The sequence below is a fragment of the Diadema setosum genome, chromosome 7 (assembly GCF_964275005.1).
Source record: "Diadema setosum chromosome 7, eeDiaSeto1, whole genome shotgun sequence".
Taxonomy (NCBI): Eukaryota; Metazoa; Echinodermata; class Echinoidea; order Diadematoida; family Diadematidae; genus Diadema; species Diadema setosum.
The window spans coordinates 14,955,230-14,971,572 of NC_092691.1; the positions used below are offsets into that span (position 1 = coordinate 14,955,230).

A 16,343-nucleotide genomic window follows, 5' to 3' on the forward strand; every position below is an offset into this window, starting at 1 on the left:
TAATTCAATGTACAAATGATTAACAAGGGTCCCTATATCATAATCTGATGTAATAATGGATGTATCCTCAGCAAAAAGTATAAAATTCAAAGATGGAGAAGAACTTACAATATCATTTATATAAATGTTAAACAACAGAGGCCCTAAAATGGAGCCTTGAGGTACCCCACATTTAATATCAAGTTTGTGTGATTCATAAGACTGAAAACTAACATACTGTTGACGGTTTTGCAAATGATTTATAAACCAGAGCAGAGCGTGACCTCGTACTCCATACGTATTAAGTTTATGTATCAATGCTTCATGGTCGATGGTGTCGAATGCTTTGGACAAATCCATGTATATACCTATAACATGCTTCTTATAAACAAAAGCTTCAATTATTTTATCACACATGTGAGCGATTGCATAATCAGTAGAATATCCGCTTCTAAATCCAAATTGATTGGGTATCAATAAATTATTGGTTTGTAAAAACTGATGTAACCTTTTATACACAATTTTTTTCAAGAACTTTGGATATACTTGGTAATAATGAAATTGGTCTATAATTACTCATTAATTTAAAGTCATCTTTTTTATGAATAGGAATAACTTTTGCAAGTTTGAATGAGTTCGGAAAAATGCCTGTTGAAAGAGACATATTAAATACGTGAGTTAGGGGGTTTGCAATGTAAAAAATTATTTGTTTCAATAAATGAACACGAAGACCATCATGCCCACTCGATTTAGTTGTTTTCATATTCTATACAACATTGATTATTTCATGGTCATTGGTAGGTCATAAGGAAGTGGAAAGACTTTTGCAAGAGCAAGAAGAAAAGCCATCTTCACTCTAGTGTTCAGTTCGTTTTAGAATTTCTTAGTGAGCTTTTTCATGTAGGAGGTTTTGGATACAATGCACTCAACACAGCAAGAAGTGCGCTCGCATCATTCCTAGTTCTTGAGGATGGTGCCTCTACAGTTGGGAACAACATTTTGATATCAAGATTTATGAAGGGAGTTTTCCATTTCCGAACCCCAAGACCTCGCTATGTAGATGCTTGGGATGTAAATATTGTGTTTTGTTATCTCAGAAAGCTGTCACCGGCAAATGCACTGAGCCTACGAGATCTCGCCAAAAAGCTATGCATGCCCATGGCTCTCATCTCAACACAGAGAGCACAGTCATTGCAGCTCCTGAATTTGGACAACATGATACTCAAGGGATCATCAGTTGCACCTCATTTCAGCGAGCTACTGAAACAAAATAGGTCAGGAAATGCAGGCTTCACACTGAGCATGAGAGCTTACCCCCCAGATCGTCGATTGTGCGTAGTCAACTACATCAAAGCCTACATGCGGAGGACTGAGGAAATTTGAGGTCAAGAGCGTCGGCTCTTTATTAGTTTTCACAGACCCCATGCGAAAGTAACGTCGCAAACCATCTCCCGGTGGATCAAAGATGTTATGGCAGCGGCAGGAATCGACACTTCAAAATATAAGGCTCACTCAACAAGAGCAGCTGCGACGTCAGCTGCACACAGAGCAGACTTGCCAGTTTCGTTCATCCTTGAGAAGGCAGGCTGGACGAATGAAAAAACTTTCAGAAAGTTCTATGATAGCAAACCCTTGCTCGATGATGGGAGCAAGTGTCTCACAACTGCTCTACTAAAGAAATGACCAGACAAGGTAAACAGTTGCCCCTTTTTGGTAAATGACAATTCATAGAGTCATTTCTGTTATCTTTCTTACAAATATGGCTGCGCTGGGCTTCAAAATCTCAATGTAGTCTCTTTCGGAGACTCCAGAAGTAAAATAGAAAGATTAAATGAGAACTTACCTGTTTGAAATTTGATCTTTATTTTACGAGGGAGTTGTAGGAAGAGGATACATTCCCTCCTCTCCCTTCCAAAGTTTTCAAACTTGAGGCTAAGTTCTCCATAATCTTTCAAATATCCAGCAGCCACATTTGATGCTTCGAAAAATGACTGCGCATGCGCAAAGCGGGTCTCTCGATGTATTCTCTTCCTAAAACTCCCTCATAAAATAAAGATCAAATTTCAAACAGGTAAGTTCTCATTTGATCTTTCTATTTTCTTGAAACTTAGAGTATACCTGTACTACCAAATGAAGATGCTCCAGAGAGAGAGTTTGGGGTCATGAGGTTAAAGGTCAAAGGTCAAGTGAAAATGGTGAAAATTTCACTTTTTAGCTCACCTGAAAAGATTTTGTTATAATGAAAATTTCGCTATAACTGTGTTCTTTATAAGCAAATTTTCTACCATAGACTTTAATGGCGATAATTTGAGGACCAGAAGTTTTACTTCGTTATAATGAAATTTCGCTATAACCGTGTTCATTGTAACGGGAGTGCACTGTATTGTATGTTATTTATTGAATATTCATTATACGCTGAAAACCTATGCCAAATGGGATGCTATCTCATTAAATTATTTAAATTTTGCATTTAATAGAGAACATAAAGCTGTTTCTATTTTTATGCTTCATTTGAAAACACAAGTATGTACTGGAAATGCCGCTATGGCTACTGGAATGCCTCCGCCATAATGATGACAGTGTAACATAACTGGTCACAAATGTGTTGAATGTTCACTTTCCTTGTACTAGATTTAATTGGATGAATGGCTATATAGTCAACCTGGCCTTTGACCCTTGACCTTTGACCCTATGGCCCTAGAATTCCCAGGAGAATCACTGTCAGGTAGAGCATGCATGAATATGTACTCAGTTTCATGTGTGGATCGATTACGAAGATCTGTAGCGGAACAAGCATTAACAGAGCGTCTCTACATAGGTGAACGCTTCACATTACTCTGCGTTTACTCCACTTGTCACGTACCATTTCAGAGGGGAACTTCCGTTATAATACGTTCATCTGGAATTGATTAAGGGTCGTTTTTCCAAAAGTTCCTTATTACAAGATACACAGATTTTGATATACCTAAAAGTCTGCCAATTCGGAAATGAAATAGGATTCGTTATTACAAACACTGTGGCGTTTCTTTGAAGGTTCGCTATTTGTAAGATTTTTTAATGCAATAAGGTTCTTATTATGGAGGTTCTTATTATGGAGGTTCGCTAATACCGAAAATGATAGGAATCTCCTTTATTCCTGTTATTTGTTAATTGGAACATGAAAAAGGGTCGTTAATCCCAAAGTGAAAAAGATGAGTCCACTAACAAACTTTCAGAATTACAAAACTTACAATCATCTTTTTCGGATAAACAAACCTTCTCTAATCTTTGGATTGGCAGACCTTCGGAAGAGTGAACCTTATTTCATATTTAGACTGATGAACCTTCAGAACAACAAATTTTTGGAATAGTGAACCTTTCTCATTTTTTTAAAATAAAAATTAACAAACCTCGAGAATAATGAAGCTAATTCATTTGTGGATAAAAGAATCTTTGGAAAATGGACCCTATATAATCATTTTATGGATTACGAGCTTTTGGAATAGGCCCTAATGAATCTTTGGAAGAACAAACCCTTAAGAATAACGAACTTTATTTAATTTCTTTTTTTTTTTTAAATCAGAATAATGAATCCTTGAAATTTCAGGAGCCTTCACAGTAATGAACCTTAGTAATAACAAACCTTTGAAATAATGAGCTGTAACTGAGTCCTAAGCCATTATTTCCTGCATGTGTTTTGAAACTAGGCATGACAGTACAAATAATTTTATGCTCTCTCTTAAATGTAACATTTAAATGAAATTGATTAGATAGCATCCCATTTGACATACCTTTCCAGTGTATGATAAATATTACATAAACAACATAAAATGGATACGCATAGTTCGCATGATTCATCATATTCTGTATTTGTTCGATTATAACGAAAGAAAACTGCCGGTCCCGACGATTTTGTTATAACCGGAGTGCACTGTGTATACATGGTTTGCATATTTTCATCATATACTGTATTTGTTCGGTTATAACAACATTTTGTTGTAACAAAAGAAAACTGCTTGTCCCAAGGATTTCATGATAATGGGAGTACACTCTGCATACATATGTAATTTCTTCATTTTAAGTCAAGCATGGTATGACATTGCTAATTTCAATGAGGCAACTTTCTTCATACAATCATTCTGATAAGGACCAACGTGTACTAGAGCCCTGACAAGACTAGGAAGGGTTGCGGAAGCAAACTCTGTCATTTCAGCTTTCTTTCTGCATCAAATGTAGGGGAAAAAAAGGGTCCGAATCGCCTTGTCCTGGGACATTCCTAGAAACCACTGCAGACTGACTGCAGACATTCCTAGGAGTGTCCTAGAAATCACTCAGGAAGGGTACAAAATGCTTTGGAATATGCTGATCGTAGCCTGACAGTGTGGACGCATCTAGGATTACACCAGGGCCCAGTTTTATCAAGATAAAGTTAGCGTTGATTGTGAAATCAATGCTAACTTTATCCAACTTGAAGTCCGCTATAACTTTAAATCAACTGTAAGTTTCCGTTTTACAAAGAGATTTAATAGTCAATTATAGTTATAGCTCATCACCATGACTTCATTATTGATTTAGTCAAAACAAAAAACACAGGACGAGGCTGGTTTCTGGTACTGTCTGCTTAAAAACAATACAATACATAAAGCAAAACAAACAACAAAAACACGAATACTCATAGAACATGATTGTTTGCCACGGCCACGGAAGCATAGTCTGCTAGTGCGCCGCAGTATTATTAGCGCCACAGCCGCTGAATTAGAAGTACATTGTATGTTTGCAACAGAACCGCAAAATACTAGTACTTCAGTACTCCGTTTTGCGTTGTATTGAAGAAAGTAGGTCGATAGATCTAGCACATCTCGAGCTCAACGAAAATCTGCGTACGCGTGTACCATACAGATCCCGCACACTGCACTACGTAGGATCTCAGTATTAAAATCTAACGTTATAACAGTACCGACATGGATATAAAAACGTACAGTAACTGACTGTCCAAGGTGAATGTCGTGTATGCATTGTTTCAAGTCTTGTGTGTTTACATGTAGGATTATGGAAACTTGTGAGAGTGTAGAGCTTGTTTTTACCTCCACAGCGCAGATCGGCGTTGTAAAGAATAGATCGCGAGTCTACATGTCAAAATTCTAACGTTAGACCTAGTAGATGCCGCTAGTCGTGCAGTGTTATACGGTAAAGTACAAACGACTCGCTGTAATGTTACTTTTAGGCCTGTAACGTTACTTTTAGGTCTATTCACTGACACTGGTTAGATCTTAAGTTACTGTCGTACTCGGTGCTATAGAATTAAACTCTTTACTAGCAGCACCCGTGGAAATCCACGACAAAGTCAGACTTTTCATTAAACCACCCATTCATGTGACTCGGACTTTTGTGGTATTTTCTTACTTCATGATTTATATATTTCATGTTTGTTTGTTTTCATCAAAAATTTTTGGTGTTTTGTGTTTATAGAATTGTCACTGGAAGTACGCTAAGTATTCCACTGCTCAGTTGTACAGGATATAAATAAGAGTGTGAGAGAGGGTGAGAGAGGGAGAGGAAGAGAGAGCTCGATGAATTTACAGAGAATATTTTCTGTCCTCTTTCTCTTTGTCTTTTTTTTTAATTGATAGCATTGTTTTTTCTCCCCCTTTCGGGAACACGTGTCTGCATACACGAAATAAGGCCTTTCAGAAAATGACCTGACAATCTGACTCGGATTTTTGCTGTTTTTTGTTTTTTGACTTTAAATAATTTTTTTTTTCTATTTCCTTATTTTACTAATTTTCGTGTTTTGTTTGTATTGTCATTTTTTTTTCTGTTTTACCCCCTTTATGTGGAGGAATAGGATCGAGAGGGTCTGGATGTGCATAAAAAACAACAACACACACAATAAAAAGAGAACAAAAGTATACTATAGGGACGAATGATTATTCTAGGGAAGGGAAGGAAAATAAGTTCATTCGTCCATGACACATGTCCGAAGTCGTTATGTTAATAAGTAGGCACCCGTTGGAATCCATGGGTCTCAGGGCCTCGTATTTTTCTTTAATATTTCTTTTCCCACGTTATGGGGGGAAAGAAAAATATTTTTGTCTTCATTTGCTCCCTCTGTTTTATTTTCATCACCAAAACTTGGTTTGATGGACCATAAAGAACCACCCATTTTATTTCCACTTGAACGGTAATTTCAAAAATAGGCGGTCGGCAAAGCGAGGTTTTCCTCTACGTCCGCACCTGTCTTATGAATATTCATGTTTACAGCAGCTATGACGAATGGACAGCGGCGCGTGTAATCTGAAATGGAAGGGCACGATTGGCAAGGATAAAAATTTAAGTGGATATTTAGCCGTCCTAAACAGTCTTGACTACAATGATACCCGGCGTGAGAGCAAACTAAATGACGTACCTGAGCTGCATAGTATCCTGTAGTTGTGCAAAAGCATGCCGTCAATCCCTCGTTTGAGGCGAGTCCCCAACTGGGGGTCCCCAAAGTGGGGTTCCTATACCCCTTTCAAGACTTTCGTTTGGGAGTTGGGAGTCGAAGTATTTGTCCATTGCAAATAAACTTTCTGCTCGGCTTGACAAACCTGGAGGCCAAGCCAGGGTTTGATGACTCCAGCAGCTGTCGTATTACGTAAGAGCATGATAAGGATATCTGCCTGTGGCAGACCATTCAAAGTGAACTCAATTTTCTCTATCCTTTCTAAAGTTTTCAATTTTATATTCTATTGAGAAATTCTATGGTCATCCATTTTACATTTTGAACGAAAAAAATTGACCCATAAATAACGAAAATACAGGAATAAGAAGGAGAGCATTGCCAGTTTGCCGGTGCTGACAATGTGCTATTTGGCAGTGAGTTACAACGGGGAGGTGAGACTACCTCCCTGGTTACAATCAGCCTGCTGACTGGATCATTGAGAAAGAGAGAGAGAGGGAGAGAGAGAGAGAGAGAGAGGGAGAGAGAGAGAGAGAGAGGGGGGGGGGGGGGGAGGGGGAGAGATGGGGAGAGACAAAATGGAATGACAATAGTTCCGGTCACTGCAGTACAGGCATGTGTCTTATGAATATTCATGTTTACAGCAGCCATGCAATAACCGAATGGACAGCGGCGCGTGTAATCTGAAATGGAAGGGCACGATCGGCAAGGATGAAAATTTAAGTGGATATTTAGCCGTCCTAAACAGTCTGACTATATATGATACCCGACCTGAGAGCAAACTAAATGACGTACCTGAGCTGCATAGTATCCTGTAGTTGTGCAAAATACAATAAAATAACAGCATTTGCTGTTTTCATTTGGGCACGCCAATGGCAAACTGTACAAAAATGCCCTTGTATGACCGAGCCGTGTATTACCATATGAGAGCCCATATCACGTACGTGCACGCAGATAGTGTGTTTCGTGTAACCATCGTCAATACATACACAGGCGCAGGCCTGTATATCTAATATGGAAGGGCACGATCGGCAAGGACAACATTTAAGTGGATATTTAGCCGTCGAGATCACTGCTAAACAGTCTGAGTACAATGATACCCGACTTGAGAGTAAACTGAATAACGTAGCTGAGCTGCAGAGGATTCTGCAGTTTTGGAAATAAAATATGGCATTCGTAGCTTCACGTGTACCGAGAACGCATCATGATACTGAGTATGCAATGCAACACAGCGACAGGCTCAATGCATACACATATCTCTCTGCGATACATTGCCCGTACCCGGTACCCATAGTGTGTGTGTCATGTCTCCGCGAACGATCAGCTGGGCGAGCGAGAATGCCGACTGTGCTACCACAGATTGTATAGAGTTCTGTGTGTGCAACCTGAGCCTGCGAGCCGGCGCTAGCTGTATATAACCCGTATACATCGTGTGCGTGTGTGTGCGTCCGCAAGAACGATGATAGAGCTTTCACCACTGAAGCGGGATTCCAGCGTGCAAACGCTGCATGTTGTTGTTTGTCTTTTGTTTTTCTTTGTTTTTTGTACCGCTCTCGACGTCGACATGGAGGAGGAGCGTGGACGAAACCCGAACGGGAAATAGAAGAGACCCTCCCGCTGCCGACGGCACCGGTCTCGGGGGCCCGGAGCCGGCGGCTTCGGAGGAGATAGCGGCACAAAATAAAGCACGGGAAGGCATGGGGGCAATCCTTACGCGATTATAATATAGAAAAGCAGCACCCGTGGAAATCCACGGGTCTGAGGGGTTTTATTTTTTTTTTTCTTCATAGATACGATTTTGCACATTTTTATTGATAAAATAAAGAGAAATTTTTTTCTCATTCTTTCGTTACTTGTGCTCGATCTCTTCTACCCATGACCACCACCCCCCTCCCACCACACACACACACACACACATTTCAACCCCCGCAGAACAAAAAAACAACAACCAAAAACAAACAAACAAAAAACAAAACAAAACCCAAAAACAAACATTCAGGGAAAAATTACCAAAAACGCTTATGAGATTATCCGGAAGTTCTGCCCACAGATTCTTCCCGTCGGAATGGGGAGATACTATTGACACTATGACTTTTAATACCCCCTTCTCTTGCATTCATGCAGGCACCTGAGGGAATCCACGGCTGGTCTCAAGGCCAAGCATTATTTTTTCATTCCTATTTCTTTTCCCACGTTATGAGAGAAAAATATATTTTTGATCGTCTTCAATTGCTCCCTCCTTTTTGTTTTTAATCACCAAAACTTGGTTTGATAGATTATAGAACCATCCGTTTATCTGCTTCAGACTATACATCATCATTATTATCATCATATTATTATTCTCATTAGGCCCCTGTTGTTATATTGCTATTATAATTATTATTGTTATTTGGGGAGGGAGATCATAGTCATTAGGTTTTATAAGTATTAGGCACCCGTGGGAATCCACGGGTCTCAGGGCTTCGTATTTTTCCCTTAATATTTCTTTGACCACGTTATGAGAGAAGAAATACACAAAGAATATTTTCGTCTTCATTTGCTCCCTCATTTCTGTTTTCATAATCAGCACTTGGTTTGATGGATCTAGAACCACCCGTTTATCTCATTGATACTGTTCATTGTTTTTATTATCATAATAAATAGCATTATCATTATTATTATTATTATTGTTGTTGTTATTGTTATTTTGTGGGAGGGGAGATCATAGTCATTCGGTTTTATTATTATTTTATATTATTCATTGACATGGGGATGAATCCAGGGAATTAAGGAAAAAAGTTGATCGGTCAAGGATAGTGAATATCTTTTTTTCTCCGTCATATCAAGCTTACTCTACGACTGATAGACGTTTCAAATAGCTTCACGATCATTGATATTTCATTTTAAACATCAAAACAATCCAGTACCTGTTTGTGTCTCTTCCGCCCACTCTTAAGTTATAGATCATAGCACCCCCTCCCCATTCATTTGCATTGGCCTATTGTATTATTATCATTATTTCAGTGTATTATTGTTATTGTTATTATCATTATTATTATCATTACTAACATTATTATTATTATTTAGGGGAGAGGAGAGAGTAGAGTCATAATATAGGGATGATCAACCAAGGGAGGCGGAAATGTTAATTTGTTAAGAATTGTAAAAATCTGTTTCCCCCCATCTTTCTGCTCTTGATAAAAAGCATTTCTGAAGACAGCCCTGCGCAAACTGTCCAAAACTGCTTCACTGCACTAACATACGTAATCTTGTGCTGAGTAGGACTACTTAATAATGCATGTATAGACCCCTAGTGTTTTTGTTACTATTGTGCTGAGAGAGATTAAATATTTTTGTCTTTGTTTGCTCTCTTCTTTTTGTTTTTATCACCAAACCTTGGTTTGATGGATCATAGAACCACCCGTTTATCTGCTTCAGACTGTACATTTTTATCATCATTATTATCATAATCATCAATGTCCTTCTTCTGCTTCAGACTGTACATTATCATCATTATCATCATCATTATTGTTATTATTAACATTATAACTATCACTATTATTATTTTCATTATTATTATTATTATTATTATTATTTTATTATCATAATAATCATCATTGTTATATTTGGGAAGGGGAAGATCATAGTCATTAGGTTTGATAAGTAGGCACCCGTGGGAATCCATGGGTCTCAGGGCCTCATATTTTTTCTTTGATATTTCCTTTCCCACGTTATGGGAGAAAGAAGAATATTTTTGTCGTCATTTGCTCCCTCTTTTTTATTTTTCTCACCAAAACTTGGTTTGACGGGCTATAGAACCACCCATTAAATTTCCACTTGTAACTTCAAAATAGGTGGTCGACAAAGCGAGGTTTTCCCTTAAGTCCGCACGTGTCTTATGAATATTCATGTTTACAGCAGCCATGCAATAAACGAATGGACAGCGGCGCGTGTAATCTGAAATGGAAGGGCACGATCGGCAAGGATGAAAATTTAAGAGGATATTTAGCCGTCCTAAACAGTCTGACTATATATGATACCCGACCTGAGAGCAAACTAAATGACGTACCTGAGCTGCATAGTATCCTGTAGTTGTGCAAAATACAATAAAATAACAGCATTCGTTGTTTTCATTTGGGCACGCCAATGGCGAACTGTACGTAAATGCCCTTAAGACCGCGCCGTGTATACCATATGAGAGCCCATATCAGATATTGTTTCGTGTCTCTCTTCCACCTCCCTTCTGGTGTAACCATCGTCAGTATATACACAGGCGCAGGCCTGTAATCTGATATGGAAGGGCACGATCGGCAAGGACAAAATTTAAGTGGATATTTAGCCGTCGAGATCACTGCTAAACAGTCTGAGTACAATGATACCCGACTTGAGAATAAACTAAATGACGTACCTGAGCTGCAGAGGATCCTGTAGTTCCGTGAAATAAAATACGGCATTCGTAGCTTCCCGTGTACCGAGAACGCATCATGATATGCAATGCAACACAGCAACAGGCTCAATGAATACACACCACCTCACCACTCTCCGCGATATATTGCCCGTACTCATAATGCGTGTATCATGTCCCCGCGAACGATCAGCTGGGCGAGCGAGAATGCCCACTGCCACCACAGATTGTATAGAGTTCTGTGTGTGCGACCTGAGCCTGCGAGCTGGCGCGAGCTGTATATAACCCGTATACATCGTGTGCGTGTGTGTGTCCAAGAACGATGATAGAGCTTTCGCCACTGAAGCGGGAGTCCAGCGCACAAACGCGCCCGCAAACGCTGCATGTTGTTGTTTGTCTTTTGTTTTTCTTTGTTTTTTGTACCGCTCTCGACATCGACATGGAGGAGGAGCGCGGACGAAACCCGAACGGGAAATGGAAGAGACCCTCCCGCTGCCGACGGCACCGGTCTCGGGGGCCTGGAGCCGGCGGCTTCGGAGGAGATAGCGGCACAAAAAAACGCGTGCAAAACCTATGGCGGACCCCCCGCGTTGCCTTAGACAATTACTATATAATTTTTTGTATAGGCCTACTGAACTCTTAATTAGTATCTATTGACGAACTATCTCTATGCAGGCCTACGCACGTCAGAAATCACTGGTTTCCTCGCATATGGGTTCTGTGGCAAGATATGGATTGCACACAGACGCGGTTCCATTTACTCGGTTACTTGCCCTTGCTGGCGATTGCTTGATTGGCGGGCGGGCAGGCTGAGGCACCGGGCGCGCAGGCTGGGATTGAGACTGCTGTCTAGGGTGTTTGCGTGCAGCAGTCGCGTAAGCAATGCTTGCTGATCGTGAATCTCATGCAAGGAAAAGACCATAATTACATGAAAGAAACGCAACTAAATGTTAGAGAAAGTGAGCAGTTAACAGACTAAACATTTGTGACAAGACCCCAGCTAGACTAGGTAAGTGTGACAGTCATCTTCTGTAAATTGCCTTACAATTGAGTCTACCTAGACTGTCTCTACTTAGAGTTAATATTCTATCAACTGTAAAGTTATCATGGATTTGGAGCGGTTGAGAAAACTTATATGTTGATTTGGGAGGAAGTTGGAGTTGATTTCAACTCTGGGTCTCTTGATAAAACGCACTTTCTGATAACATAAGTCAGATATGCGGACAATATAAAGAAAAAATGCAAGGTTATAAATTTTTTGCATATGACTGCTAGCCGTCATGGAGGTCACAACCAGCTGGAATTTAGCTTGCCTTATTGCCTTAACTATCACTAGTCCTGGCCCTAAATATACCAAATTCTGTCATTTCGGGTGGTGACTCACCTCCTGATTCAGGAGGTGCAGAACCCAAAATTGAGATACAAGCAAATCTCTGGAACATATTTTTTTCTTTCGGACATGAGCTTCTTTCACTGTGAAATAAAACATATTTTCTTTGATGATTCAGCAGAGCATGCCTTAGTGATCAGAATCTGAAAATGAGTTGCTTTTCTCTCTCTTTTGTCCCCGCCGAACGAGTTCGAGCAGGGGACTATGAAACGGGCTCCGTACGTGTGTGTGTGTCCGTGTGTCCGTGTGTCCGTCCGTCCGTCCGTCTGTATGTGCGTCCGTGTGTGATCAAAATGTTCAATTTACTACTTCTCTGTCATTTATGAGCCGATTTTGATTCTGTTTGCTTTATATGATAGCACTACAGGGAGCTTTGAAACTTCTACACAGAATTTCAGTTGTGACCTTTGACCTTGACCTTTGACCTATATTGTACATTTTGCTTCAAAATGCTACTCCTTCGCCATTTCTAACCCGATTTCGATTCCGTTTGCTTTATGTGATGGCATTAGGTGAGGGCTTCAAAACTTCTACACAGAATTTTGACCTTTGACTTCTTTGACCTTTGACCTTGATTTTGACCTGTATTGTACATTTTGCTACAAAATGCCACTCCTTCGCCATTTCTAACCCGATTTCAATTTCGTTTGCTTGATGTGATGGCACTAGGTGAGGGCTTCAGAACTTCTACACAGAATTTTGACCTTTGACTTCTTTGACCTTTGACCTTGATTTTTGACCTGTATTGTACATTTGCTACAAAATGCTACTTCCGGCGGGGACATATATTACGCACCGCGTAATTTCTACTTTTCCTTGTTATATATGAAACTGCATCTTCCACCCCTTATTTCATTTTCAATCAATTTTTGAATGGAATATGATGGTCCAATCATAAACAAGCTGAATAATTTTTCAAGCTTAGAGCTTAGTACTTTGAAATAACCAATTAAGTATAAAAATGAAAAATTCATTTTGACTTTGTTCTACTTGTGTGGGTTTTGAGCCAGGCAGTCTCATTTGCAAAGATCAAAACAATGTACTATGCAATGGCAAGCATCGAAAATCCCCCGAATAAAAATGATTTTTGAAAAGGGCGAAACTAAGAACAAACTAGGAGCTGAGGGGGCGATTACCTCTTCTTCCTAGTTACTGTTGACAAAGTATTCACTGCTTTCTGTTTTGCTCTTCTTCATTGGGCCCGGGAGATGCTGACATTATTTTACCTGTTCCTAATCAGAGGAGGAGTGATTTGGCTCCGCGGCTAGGATGGGCACCTCGTTATCCTTCTTTGTCTTTAGTGCTTCATAGGCATAACGCTGTATTGACTTTTGACTTTCAAATTCCTTTTGCGTGTTGGAACCTGTTAACTCTTTCGCGTCTCGACCACAAAATGTCTGCAGCGGCTTTGTGCACTTGCATTTCTAGATCTGCATTGGCACCTTGCTGTCCTAAAACATTCTGGGTGTAGTCCATTTTCATTCACAAAGCTGCCCACACTGCAGGATTATTTCAGAAACCTTTGTGGAAGGGGTGAAAGTGTTAGGGAAAGGCGAGATGTCCAAACGATGTCCTCACGACAGTTGCCGAAGGTATCAGAAAGTTTGAACCGTGTCCAAATTTTGGTCTTGATCCAAAGTTGGACGCAGAAATTTCTTTCTCTCCTGAACGTTTGGAAATGCTCGTACATGTTTAGGAATGATGAAGACAGTGAGAGGACTCTTTCCAGAACATGCAGAGAAGTTGCTGAATGAACATGGAATTGCTAACTTTCCTTTCCGTGTTTTGTCGCGCCCTATTGCATTGCAGGTTTAAGAGATATGTGAAGAAACATGCCAATCTTTGTGCCTGTTACAGCTAGTACACTGTGCAACCAGAATACAATTCCATGCTTGACAGTTGTCGGGCTTGTTTTTTCAAAGCAGTGGCACATTTTAGACACAGCTTCATGCACTGATTTTTTTTTTTTTTTTTTTTTTTTTTTTTTTAATGTGAAATGAACAAAGTAAACAATAAGTAGTATAACAAAATTTTATGTTACCCAGATGGCATGATTAGTTTTCACTACCTGTCCTCAATTTTTTTGAAATAAAATATACTGTCTTCCTTTTTTTTCAACAATATTATATAATGTATTATATAATGTTCTTTGACATCCAGATATTTTTGATTTAGGAGGCATTGGAACCTGCTCAAACCTCCAGAGACTGGATGTTAGCAGAAATGACCTTACGGATCTTCGACCTCTCATCCTATTGAAACAGCTTGTGTACCTCAACATTGCAGCCAACAGGATATCAGCACTTGGTATAGATACAGTAAACATACATTGTATAATTAGGCTGAATTGTGTTCAGCATTTGCATATATCACATACCTCTAGCACAGTGTTGTTGATTATATTTGTATGATGCTTTTCGATACATGCATATACATACTGCTGTACATATATCTCATAATATATGTAGAGTTTGTCCATTTTACATGAAAATCAATCAATATAAACTGTGATTAAAGGAATTGTGAGACCAGTCTAAAGATAAAATCAGTTTGTAACAAAGTGCAGATATATAACTTGGATTATTTCAGTCTGAAATCAGTGTTTTAAACCATTGAGTCCACTTCTTGCTATGTTGCAAAAGCCGATTAAGTCCACATTAACCAATTTTCATGTCTTAAATATGTCAAATTATTTCAAGATGCCTGCTTTTATGTTATGCTGTGTTATGCATGCTGTACAGTACACCTGCACGGACACACATGATACAGACTTCATGATAAGCATGCAGCCTGCAGCGCTAGTGTTGCCACGACTGCATGCTGATCTACGCTTCCATAATTATATCTAGAGACTGCCCAGCCCTCATCCGACCCAGGACAAAAATTGGAGCACAAGACATGAAATATGCAGTTATTATGGTGAAGCAATTTCCCACACATTCGAAACATATCCGGCTCCCCTTGTTTCAAAGAACAGCATGTGTGTCGAACTGCATGAGCATTGCTGAAAAAATAAGAAATTAGTTTGATTCAAATATTTTGTCCTGATTTATTTTCACGGTATGTGGTTATCATAGCAGTGCAGTTTCTAACACATTCAAAAACTGTCTTCACCCCCACACCAATGTGTGTACACCAAGGTTCATGAGCATTTTTCTTGCAAAATAAATGAGAAAATTTGGCAATGTGCAATATTTTTCTGATTTTATTGCCATAATATGCCATCTGGGCAATTCCGCGGTTAGTAACGTTACATTTGAACAAATTTTGATATTTATTTTTACTACTAAATCACTATTTATTCATTTCAAATCAAAATCATGTAAAAAACATGTTCATCCTTCCCAGGTGTATGATATAGAAAAGAATAAATACAATCCAATAAATATTAGAATTGCTATAAATGGGAATTAAAAGGGCTGGTTAGTAATGTTACGAAAAAAGGACATGACAAAAAAAATCAATGTCTCGTAACAAAAAGTGTGCAAAAATTCAAGTTACATCAAACAAAGTTTTGCATCAATTTCAACTATTGCATCATGACAAATGTTCACACAAATACTTTTAGCAGTTTGACCGATAATTTATTAGCTAGACCCCCAAAAGCATGGTTAGTAACGTTACGGTTAGTAACGTTACATTTGTACGGAGTAATTCCGCAGATCATTTCACCCTTTTGTAATTGACAAAATGTCACAAGACTTCTGGAGTATCTAAATGTATTCATCTTTTACCCTTTAGCAAAATTTTGAGGAAAAATTTTCAAAGGAACCCACTCTAATTTGCATTTTAGTGAATTTCAGCGTCCCCAGTCCCACATGTACATATTAGATGATGGTTTTAGATCTCGCAAAACCAACAAATACAAAAAATAAAATCTACTGAATTTGAGAGACCTTAATGATTGGTGAACATCCATGGTATTGGTTGATACCTAAATTAAAGAATAAGATAAAGAGGCACATTTCTTTAATCCATGTCATGTCCACCTAACTGGGGAATTGCCCATCTACATATTATCATGGCAATGCAGTTTTCAACGAATTGAAAAAATGTCCTGCACATCTTTATCCCAACACTCATGTGCAGGGCTCAAAATAAGACTTTTGAAAGTCTCTGCCATTTTTAGGGCACTTTCATCTTGGGGCAAAGTGGCCTTGGATCCCTAAAAA

General features: G+C 39.1%; 1 protein-coding gene across 2 annotated transcripts in view; it reads left to right on the forward strand.

The window, feature by feature from the left end:
• Positions 1–16,343, forward strand: part of LOC140230548 (leucine-rich repeat-containing protein 61-like) — a 140,771-nt gene that overhangs the window by 51,616 nt on the left and 72,812 nt on the right. For both annotated transcript variants that reach the window (XM_072310693.1, XM_072310692.1), the window contains exon 3: positions 14,332–14,478. In XM_072310693.1, the coding sequence (XP_072166794.1) occupies positions 14,332–14,478 (147 nt within the window). The remainder of the gene's footprint in view (positions 1–14,331; positions 14,479–16,343) is intronic.